At 42.7% G+C, this 11,487-nt stretch overlaps 1 protein-coding gene across 2 annotated transcripts in view; it reads left to right on the top strand.

Moving 5' to 3' along the window:
• The window catches only part of PDS5A (PDS5 cohesin associated factor A), a 63,901-nt gene extending 61,393 nt beyond the window's left edge, over positions 1-2,508 (top strand). For both annotated transcript variants that reach the window (XM_081332741.1, XM_081332740.1), the window contains one exon: positions 1,317-2,508. In XM_081332741.1, coding sequence (XP_081188867.1) covers positions 1,317-1,320 — 4 coding nt within the window. In that variant the 3' untranslated portion in view covers positions 1,321-2,508. The remainder of the gene's footprint in view (positions 1-1,316) is intronic.
• The last annotated feature ends 8,979 nt before the right edge of the window (positions 2,509-11,487 follow it).

Here is an 11,487-nt window from a genome sequence, read left to right as displayed (position 1 = left end):
ATGTTTCCCTTCATCTTACCAATTATTTTTTTCCGTTAAGTTTTAAACTTATTCTGTACGATGCGTAGGAAAACAATTCAACCTTGGATGCATATGTTTTACATCCTTCCCATTCCTAGCAGTCCAGCACTTGGATATTTTTGAATTCAAATCTAAAGTATTGCAAGGTCTAACGCTAATAACCCTTACATAGATTGTGAAAATTGGCAAGAAAGCAGACATACTGTATGTGATAAGTTATCTTCCCCTTTGCTTTACAACCTGGCTTCAGAATTATTCTAGGTTCATGGTGGTTAGCCTTTATTTTATTTTTATTTTTATTTTTAGAAAATTTATACTGCGGCCTACTCGCGCATAAAATATTGGAGAACGAACTTCTTGTCAGAGATTCTAAGATCCTTTTTATTTATTTTTTGGTCTTCCATAAGAAAGTCCTGATATGAAAAACTGAGCTAGCAATTACAAACTTATGCAGGGATATTTCGACGCCCCATTGTGTTAAATAGGATTTAACAATCAGATTATTGTCCCTGATTATTGACCACAATCGAGCCCCAAAGTTCTGTTGTTAAATGAGACATTGGTTAAGTGAGTTTTGCCCCGTTTTACGACCTTCCTTATCACCTTTGCTAAGCGAATCATAGCAGTTGTTAAGTTAGCAGCATGGCTGTTAAGGGAATCTGGCTTCCCCCTTTGCTTGTCAGAAGGTCGCAAAAGAGGAACACGTGAACCCCCCTCCCTCCGGGATGCTGCAACCGTCGTAAGTACATGCCAGTTGCCAAGCCTCTGAATTTTGATCATGTGACCATGAGGATACCGCAACAGTGGTAACGGCTGACAAACAGTCCTGTCCCTTTTTTTTTTCAGCAGCGTTGCAACTTCAATCACTAAACTGAACTGTTGCAAGTCGAGGACTTCCTGTACTTACCCCCGTTTCCCAAAACATCTGAAATAGTTGAGGCGTGCTGAGGTAAAACTACAGCCCTCACCAGTCAAACACGGTAGCACTTGACTTTCACGGTCTCCAGTGGATTTTTTAACGCAACAAACAAGATGTTTTAAGTTAGACTCGCCCCGTGGAAAGGAATATGGTTGTTTTCTGAAGCTGTCAAAAGACTGACAGCGATTTGTCATCCATCCAGTGCAAGTTATGTAAGTAACATCATCCCTCACACCTATTTAAAATCAATATCTCCACTCCGCCCAGGTGATCCAGAGAGTTGATGATTTACCGTAGCAGGTCTTCTATTGATAAAGCTAATATTTGAACTGAATGTTCTTCTGGAGCTCAACCTCTCTTTTCCCTCCTCCCCAAGGTAAAAAGAAAAGCTTCTCGCAAAAGGAAGAAAGGGGGGCCGAAGGAAGGCACGGTCCCAGCTTCTGCAAAACCCAAGAAATGTCTCACGTAGGACCTGGAAATACTTCAGATCACCCAGCTTTCCGCTCTGAACACCGAAGGAAAAACTCTGCTTCCCTTTCAGAGAAAACGAATCTGCAGGAACTCTTTGAGAGAGGCTAAAAGCATCTGTCCCTATTTTCCCCCAGAGACTTTTTTTATGAAAAGTCAATAATTAAGCAAATTGCTTAACACTTAATTCCAGTTTCCGCACATCTGGAGTTTAAAAGTGTTTTACTCCATTAATTTTCATGCTGCATTTTTTTTTTAAAAAAAAGAAAGTCAGAGAGAGGTCCTTATAGCATTGTTTAAAAAAAAATATTCACATACCTTAATTGGGTATCACCCATCATCTTTCTTTCTTTTTTTTTTCTCAAGAAGAAGTAGGCTACCGAACGATTTTTAATCCGAGACATAACTACACAACCGAATTCTCATCTGCTTTCATTTTAAAGACTTATGTATAATTTTTTTTTCCTTTTCTTTTCCAGCAAAATAAGATGTACAGATTTTGGTTCCTGCTTTAAGAAGTCACCTAGTGGCAATTTTTATACATGTTGCTTTCTGACTTTTATCAAGAGTAGGAGACTAATCATTTGATGATTGATTTTTTTCAAGTAGACATTTCATCTTTTTTTTTAATTTCCTCCTCCATTTTAGTTTAATATAAGTTGCAATAAATGTACATATTGTTCGTTTTATAAAAAAAAACATATTATCACTTCTGAGTGGGTTTACTCCTGTGGTTTTGTTGAAATATTCTAAATCTAAATGGAGTAAAGTCATTCCAGGATTTGATTTTATAATGTTTGTCACCAGATTTTTATTATTGATGTAAAAAATCAATTTTTTAAAATAGTTGGATTTTTGGCAGCTTTGTAAGGAACATTGAAAATGTTTAGGATTTCAAGCGTTGCCTTGATTGAAACTAAGTCTGTTTTACATTTTTCCTTCCCGATTCTTCTCATTTTTTAACATTTAATTTAGAGAACTTGCATCAATGTTGTTTCCCCCCCCCTCCCCCCAGGCATTGTTCAGCATATAGTGTACACTTTTAAGTACACGCCATCATATTTAAGTTGGTTGCATAAAATAAATGCTTCTAGGTGTCATTTGGTATCTTTCTGCTTTCCCCCAAGTGCACACAACCATCTAGAGCGGGGTTGTCCAACCGTAGCAACTTTTAAGACTCGTGGACTTCCAACTCCCAGACTTCCGCAGCCACAATGGAGCAATAAGGGATTCCTTAGCTTGTTACAGATATTTCTTGCCCTGAAATACTAATAACAGTTCAAAGCAGCGCCCCCCCCCCCCTTCCAAGATTTCAGGCCAGATCGGCGTAAAGCAATTAAAACAGAAGGCAGAATGAAAATGGTGATAAATACAGATAATTATTTTTTTTTCCTTTTTACTAGAAAAGCCTCCAAAGTTGAATTGATCCAAAAAGCAGCTACCTGTAGCTCAGGACGAAAGGTCTGTTCGAAAAAGTACGTTTCAAGACTAGACAGCGATGCCCTCAAAAAAAAACACCGTTTCGGGTTTTTTTTGTCCCAGTGGAACAGAACCAGCTGAGAATATTCCTGTGGGATTTTTTTTTATTTTATTTTTTTGAAACGAGGCGGTTTTTGTTCCAAGCTTGAGAGCAGAAGCGTCCAACCTTTAGCCTCTTTTTTTTTAAGAGGCTGCGGACTTCAATTCCCAGAATTCCCCACCCGAGTTCTTCTTTGCATTGGGGTCTCTTCACGCAATCGAAAAGACTCCTTACAAGGTAGAGGTGTGTGTGTTTCCCCCACCTCTAAACGTGACCACGGAGGTGGGTTTCCATTTTTTGAGAGGGGCTCAAGGACCCGACTTGCCAGTCTCCTGGCCGTCTCCATCGTCCCCAAGCACTGTGGGCACTACTCGCTAGTCTTCGCTACTCGTGACAAGCATCCGCTGTGCTGGATCTGGAGCGCACGGTGACATGTGCCAGCCCCCTCCACCGACACGGCAAGTTTGAAAAGGGAGGAGCAATTTGCAAAAGGGTGGCCTTTGCGGGTACGGAAACATCGTCCGTTTTCCATACGTCTGCAAATACGGCAAGTTGGCAGCCTAATTCCTCCTATCAAAGCCACCATCGTTGCGATGCAAAGTGACGTCCAAGTGCCGAGAGAACTGGTGATGCAGGTTCAGTTGTCTGACAGGGTTCCAGGCGCACGGAAGCAAACTCTGCCTCTGCTTAAGCTACATCTGCAGAACGAACCGGGGCATGCAAATGGCCTTTGGGTCAGCAACGATGCCCAAATGAGGATGCCCGGAGCAACTTAGAACAGCAGATGGTGGCGAAGAGATGCTGAGTTCCCATGTCAGATCTGGGTTTTACTTTCTCATTACACCTGGCAGCACTTTGTGTTCCCAAATAGAAATAGGAATGGAATGGAAAATAGAATAGAATAATAGAATAGAATAGAATAGAATAGAATAGAATAGAATAGAATAGAATAGAATAGAATAGAATAGAATAGAATAGAATAGAATAGAAAATAGGGAATAGGGAATAGGGAATAGGGAATAGGGAATGGAATAAACAATAGAATGGAATAGAATAGAACCCAACATGGAATAGAATAGAATAATGAATGGAATAGAATAGAATAATGAAATGAACGGATTGAAGAATGGAATGGAATAGAATAGAATAATGAAATGAATGGAATAGAATAATGGAATGAATACGCTAATTGGCATACGTTAAAGTGAAATTTCATTGCATACACCTCAAAAAGGGTCACCCCTTCCAATTTCCACTACACAAATATGACAAAAATAGATAAAATAACTACAAAATTACGCATATACCCAGATATATTATACGACATAGAGAAACAACACTCTAGTTCGGGTTATGCCTACGTGTGCATGGTGAGAAAAACGAATCTCACGAGTTTTATCAGACGGCGGTTAAAATGAGCGGGAAACCGAGAAGCATGGCACGGTTAACCGTGTTGGCGTCACTCGCTATGGCGGCCGCTAGAGATAGAAAGAGGACGTAAATGGAAGAGGCAGCCGTCTTTGGAGTGGTTATTTTATTAGCCTATGACAATCGGTTCTCATCTTGAAATATAAATAAAAAGAGCTCGACTTTCTTGAGAAATCTACCCTGCTAGGCAGGGTGGAAAGGAAAAAAACAAAACGCAGCAAGAGGAATGCGCTCAAGTAACTCCAGCCATGGGTCACCGTTGGGAGACTTAAGCCATGGAAAGATGGTCTTGGAGAAAACCTTACGCCTCGAGTCGTTTGTTTAAAAATAATAAAAGTGGGGTGTGAAGTAAATAAATAAATGTGGAGAAAAATCCAAGAGTCAGCATTGACTTGATGGCCTACAATCATTTTTTAAATAATAATAATAATAATAATAATAATAATAATAATAATAATAATAATAATAATTAATAATTAATAATAATAATAATAAACTGCCAACGGAACTCCGGACTGCCCCCGACCTTCGTTCATTTCGCCGGGACCTAAAAACCTGGCTCTTTGAGCTATCTGGTCTGGACTGAGGGGTTTAATGTTTTTAAATTGTGATTTAATTTTTGCGGCTAGACTTAATTTAATTTTATTTTTATTTTATATTGGATTGTTTTTAAATTTTGCCTTGTAAACCGCCCTGAGTCCTCCAGGAGAAGGGCGGTATATAAATCAAATAAATAATAATAATAATAATTAATAATAATAATAATTGACAGCCTACATAAAAATATTGTCAGGGATGAAAGGGATTCCTAGAAACCAGAGAAATCTTTTTTTGAAAAAATAAAAATAAAACTGCAATGGGTCTCACAATTGTTTCCAACCCCAGCCGTCAAAACGGGAAGAAACCTCTCCCAGCCTAAATCATATTCTAGAGAAAAATCGGAGCTATGGGATTGAATAGGGTTGATCGATAAAAAACTTTGAAATCGCTCCCCGGATGAACCAACCCTGGAATTAAAAAAAATAATCTAAAATGATCCCTATTAGGGATTCATCGCCATCAGCCCCGCCCAGCCCCTTCACCACGCCCACGCCCCGCCTCTTCACCACGCCCTCGATTCCCCGGGCTCCGATTGGGGCGAGGACAGCAAGCCCCGCCCTGCCATTGCTAAGGCTCCCACCGAGTCCCTAGAGCCAAGAAAATGGAGAGGTGCCTTCCTTTAATAAGGCAATCCCTTGAGATTTTCTTATCATCATCATTATTATTAACGACGATTCATTAGCTGAAGTCACCATTCTAGACGTGCCCCTTAGTTCACAAGCCGTAATAGTTAATACGATAGCCATCTTGCGGCCAAAGATAAAGATTAAAAAAAACAAAAAGTCTTGAGTCGTTTCGCGTGATAAATAAATCGAGTTTTTGTCCGAAGCGGCCGAGGCGCCTGCCTCCGCCAGGCTGCGCTGCATTTCCACCGGTCATTCTTCCCCTATGAGTAGTTACGCTAAGAAATAACCCCTCCGAAGGATGGTCGCCTCTTCCACTTAAGCCCTCTTCCTATCTCTAGGGGCCGCCATCTCACGCGTGACGCCGAGGCGCTTCACGGCCAGGCGGTTGACTGCGCATGCGCCTCTCGTTTTCCCGCTCATTTTAACCGCCGCTCTGGCGCTGAGGCGAAAAGATGGAGGTGGCGGGCGAGGGTGGTGACGACGACGACGACGATGGGGAGCAGCGGGGCCGAGCGAGCGGCTTCTCCCGGCCTCGAGAGCCCGTGGCGGGGGCGAAAGAAGCCCCTTCGGTTGCTAAGGACGGGCTCGGGGCCTTCTCTCCCCTCTCAGGCGCCCGTCGCTTTCCCGGTTGGGTAGGACAGGCGGCTGTTCAACGGGTGCGGTTTCCTTTCCCTCCCTGGAGGAACGTGCGGGGAGAAAGCCGTGAGAGGGGAGAAGGGCCCTCCGTCGCCGAAGAGCCCGGACGGCCCTTGGTCTGGAAGGGTGTCGGGGTGGGGGGCGTGTCTTCTTGCCCGGGCCAACGGGCTGGACTAGATGACCTCCCAGGGTCCCCTTCCGACTCTGAATTGTTCTCCCGAAATGGGGGAGGCGAGGCTTCCCTGGGGTGGCTTCGGGCGAAACCACGGCCTTCACACGACAAAGGAAAAGAAGTTTTTTTGGGGGGGGGGGTTGGCGACACGAGGGATTGTGTGAACCCGGGTTGATTCCCGGGCAAAGACGAAGCCGGCCGGCCGGCCAATTACCTGAAACGGGATTTTTTGTTGGGGTGGGGTGGGTTTTCTCCCGCCTGGGCAGCGGGTTGGACTAGATGAGCTCTGAGGTGATAAGAAGACAGATAGGATAGATAACCTTAATTGTCATTTTTTTTTGTACTGTGGGCACACAGGCACGCATTAAAAATGAAATTTAGTTGCTTGCCCTCAAAGTGTACACAACACACATTTAAACGTACTATATACAACATATGTCTACTCCAGGGGTAGGCCACCTTGGCTCTTTGATGACTCGTGGACTTCAACTCCCAGAATTCCTGAGCCAGCCACGCTGAGGGGAAAGGGAGAGGTTTCTAAGCTGAGCCATGCTGGCTCAGGAATTCTGGGAGTTGAAGTCCACCAGTCATAAAAGAGCCAAGACGGCCTACCCCTGGACTATATACGGTACTAAACCAGGGGTCTTCAAACTTGGCCCTTTTATGACTCGTGGACTTCAACTCCCAAAATTCCTGAGCCAGCCATGCTGAGGGGAAAGGGAGAGGTTTCTAAGCTGAGCCATGCTGGCTCAGGAATTCTGGGAGTTGAAGTCCACCAGTCATAAAAGAGCCAAGATGGCCTACCCCTGGACTATATACTAAACCAGGGGTCTTCAAACTTGGCCCTTTTATGACTCGTGGACTTCAACTCCCAGAATTCCTGAGCCAGCCATGCTGAGGGGAAAGGGAGAGGTTTCTAAGCTGAGCCATGCTGGCTCAGGAATTCTGGGAGTTGAAGTCCATGAGTCATAAAAGAGCCGAGGTTGCCTACCCCTGGTCTAGACCTACACCCTTACATATAAGTATTAACTTAATATTTGCCTTCCAACTCCGTTCCTCTGAAACGTAAAAGAGTAAAATAAGGTTAAGCGTATCCGTAGAGGAGAATATTTGTCCTTCAGGGTTGAAATTGAAGGTACAGTTAGTCCTCATCTTGCAGCCATACATTTGGCGACCAACGGCACCGAAAAGAGACTTATGACTGTTTCTCACGCTTACGACTGTTGCGGCATCCCTATGGTCACGAGATGAAAATTCAGACCCTTGGCAGCCGGTTCACACTTAACGACGGTTGCGCTGTCCCAGAGTGATGCGATCATATTTTGCAAGCAATGGGGAAGCCAGATTCACTTAATAGCTTTACAACTGCAGTGATTCACTCAACAACTGTGGCCAGAAAGGTTGCAAAATGGGGCAAAGCACACTGCAATTCTCTTGTTTAGCCATGGAAATTTTGGGCTCCACTGCAGTCATAAGTTGAGGACTGGTAATGCTTGTTTAAATTCTTGTTGCATAGAACATCATGTTGCAGCTCTCTTCTCCCTTTTTTCCTTCCGGGCTGGCGCTCCAAATTGCTGCCTCCTTTTGTCGCTTCTCCAAAGACGATTCCCCTCTAGCCCAATTAACTGGATGGCCGCCTCACCTAATCCTAATTTTGTTCAAACTGGACGGTGTAGTTAGGATGAATTACAGATAATCCTCAAGTTATGATCACAATTGAGTCCAAAATTTCTGTTCCTAAGTGAGACAGTTAAGTGAATTTTGACCCCTTTTATTACTTTTTTTGCCACATTTGTTAAGTGAATCACTGCAGTTGTTAAGTTAGTTACATGGTTGTTAAGTGAATCTGATTTCCCCATTGGCTTTCCTTGTCAGAAGGTCATAAAAGATGATTGCATGAACCTGGGACACTGAGGCAAAGCAGAGAAAAAACAGTATAATTGCCATCATGCAAGTACAAGGGACGCGGTGGCTCAGTGGGTTAGGACGCTGAGCTTGTCAATCAGAAGGTCAGCAGTTTGGCGGGTCGAATCCTGAGTGCCACGTAACAGAGTGAGCGTCTGTTACTCGTCCCAGCTTCTGCCAACCTAGCAGTTCGAAAGCATGTAAAAATACAAGTAGAAAAACAGGGACCACTACGGTGGGAAGGTAACAGCGTTCCGTGCGCCTTTGGCGTCTAGTCATGCCGCCCACATGACCACGAGACGTCCTCGGACAAGCGCTGGCTCTTCGGCTTTGAAACGGAGATGAGCACCAGCCCCTAGAGTTGGAAACGACTAGCACGCATGTGCGGGGGAACCTTTACCTAAGTACAATAAACGAGACTTCTTCCTACTTAAATTTATGCCATGTTAAACAAATTAATCTGTTTGATGCCATACAGTGCTCCATAGATAATAAACATGATAAATAACAGAATAACACAGTTGGAAGGGACCTTGGCGGTCTTCTACTCCAAACAGAGAGAGAGGTATCTTTCTACATACGTTACCTTCACCATTCATGCTTCATTTTCCCCAAATGCACAAGTATCTAGATAGGGTCTCTTGCAGATGTAATGGCATCTTAGTTGTGATACCACAGGAGGTATTACTAAGGACCGTCATCTTAACAAAACTATGGTAATTTCTAATTAGTTGGACATGAGATAGGTGGCAAATAAATTTCATAAACTTGTTCTTATGTTCGTTCTCCCTCCATGACTGAACTACATTTTCCTCTGCATTTGTACTGAAAACTGCAGTTTATTTAATCACACCATTTCAAAGAATTTCTTCTTAGCTGAAGCTATTTAAATACAGATGGGCTTATATCTGCCAGTAAATATTATTTGCTATGTTTCTTTATCCTGCCAACAAGAGAGACTGCTGTGAACTGGCTTTCATATAAATGAACTATGTTCTGTACTTTGAAATAAGGCATTCTTACAAATCTACAATTGTTACTCTCCTTCCACAGCGAATGTTTATCCTTTCAGAGAAGGCTGTACCAAATGCACGTGTGCAATTTGTCAAAAAACATTAGGAAACTACATTGCTGTTACAGGGTAAGATAAAAAGAAAAATTAAAGATCCTAGATGTCTTGATTTTACATTGCAGAAATGCAGTGTGTGGAATGAAAATTGTTTGTATCTCCTTGTTTATCTCCTTCCAAAGATATGCGTGTGAAAAATGTTATTATAATTCTTACAAACTTTACTTGCTTAAAGGCACAGTCTTAAATGTAATACTTGAGTTAGAACTCTTTAAACTGGATTCAGTATAAATCTGACATCAGAGAGACTAAACAGAAATAACGGGCTTTTATTTATATCCTGCTTTTATTATTTTTATAAATAACTCAAGGTTGACAAACATACCTAATATTCCTTCCTCCTGTTTTCCCTATGATGACAACCCTGTGAGGTGAATTTTTTTTTAATCCCATTTATATCCTGCCCTTCTCCGAAGACTCAGGGCGGCTTACAATCTAAGCACAAATCAATGTGCTTAGCAATTGGGCTGCAAGATAGTGATGCAGCCTAAATCCCCCAGCTAGCTTTCATGCCTAAAGTAGACTAGAATTCACTGTCTCCAGGTGATAGATCCAAAGACACCCAACTGCCTTTCATGCCTAAGGCAGGACTAGAACTCACAGTCTCCGGGTGATTGGCCCAAAGTCATCCTGCCGATTTTCTTGCCTAAAGTGAGACTAGAACTCACTGTCTCCCAGTTTTCAGCCTGGTGCCTCAACCACTAAACCAAATTGCGTTCTGATTTGACGTTCCCACAGTGATGTTAAATCTGCTGCCTTTTCGCTGTGATGTGGCCAAAGAACGACTTACGTATTCTGTGAACAGACTGTTAGAAAGGGCCTGATGTAGAGACGGGGAATCCCTTCGGCAGCAGTAATTAATCCCCTTCGATTAATTACACGGCGATGCTTTCAAGGCGGCGGTTGCCGCTGCTGTTGTTGTCAACAGTCTTGGAAATGTATTTCAGCCACGAGCCAATTGAAACGGATACAGTTTTCACCTGACACTCGGTTGACCAAAAAGCTATTTTTTCTTTTCTTTTCCAGGAGATTAATTCTGACCAGGCACCCCAAGAAAATGTCAGTGCCGATCGGGGCAAAAAAAAGAATCGCGACCGCAGCCGGAACGGAGAATTTCCATCAAAAAGCTGAAGAGAAGAAAACAGATGGAACGGGTCAGCCTGCTCCCCCCAAACCCCGGCGAGGACGTCCCCCCAAGTCTGAATCTCAGGGCGCCACCACGAAAAGTGCCGAAATGGGTAACTCCTCCGGATGAGGACGGAAAAGGGCGGCCCCGGCTCCAGAAGCTCCGGGCGCACTGGAGGCTAGCAATGCCAAGGCACCAAAGCAGCAAGAGGCCACAAAGAAAACGGCACCAGCACAGAGGCAGATTGACCTGCAGAGGTAAAGGCTGGCTGGTTTGGCCTCCTTGGGGAAGAGGGGTGGGGGCGTTAAGCAATCACGTTCGAAGACCACTAGCCCCCACCCCTTTAAGAGCCACTCTGGCCCATTCTGATATCAGATGGCTGAAGTTACCCAAGCCTGATCTGTTTTTTGCCTCCATTCTTGAACAAAAAATACTGAATTTTTGCTTTTGGGTTTGGACTATGTTAAATGAACTAAAAAAAAACTAGGCCTTTTTTTCTATTTTTGTCTCCTCTTATGGCTGCAAAAGTGAGACGTGAGATAGAAAATGAAACGTGTAAGAAATGCTTTTGGTAGGCAACAGCGCACTCCATTCGATGTGCCAAGAAATGGAGCCTTGCTGTACATTCAGGGTTTCTGGAGGAGGTGCTGCTTCTGTTACCTTTATTTATTTATTTATTTATTTATTTATTTATTTATTTATTTATTTATTTATTTATTTATTATTTATTTATTTTTGGGTCTCTCACCTTTATTTATTATTTATTTATTTATTTATTTATTTATTTTTGGGACTCACCTTTATTTATTTATTTATTTATTTATTTATTTATTTATTTATTTATTTATTTATTTATTTTTGGGACTTATATGCCGCCCTATCTCCCGAAGGACTCAGGGCGGCTAACAACAGTAAAAACAACAATACAAAAATTAAAA

Source organism: Vipera berus, assembly GCF_964194415.1.
Source record: "Vipera berus genome assembly, chromosome: 7".
Lineage (NCBI taxonomy): Eukaryota > Metazoa > Chordata > Lepidosauria > Squamata > Viperidae > Vipera > Vipera berus.
Note: the sequence above shows the minus strand (reverse complement) of the source record. Positions and strands in the feature narration are given on the sequence as shown.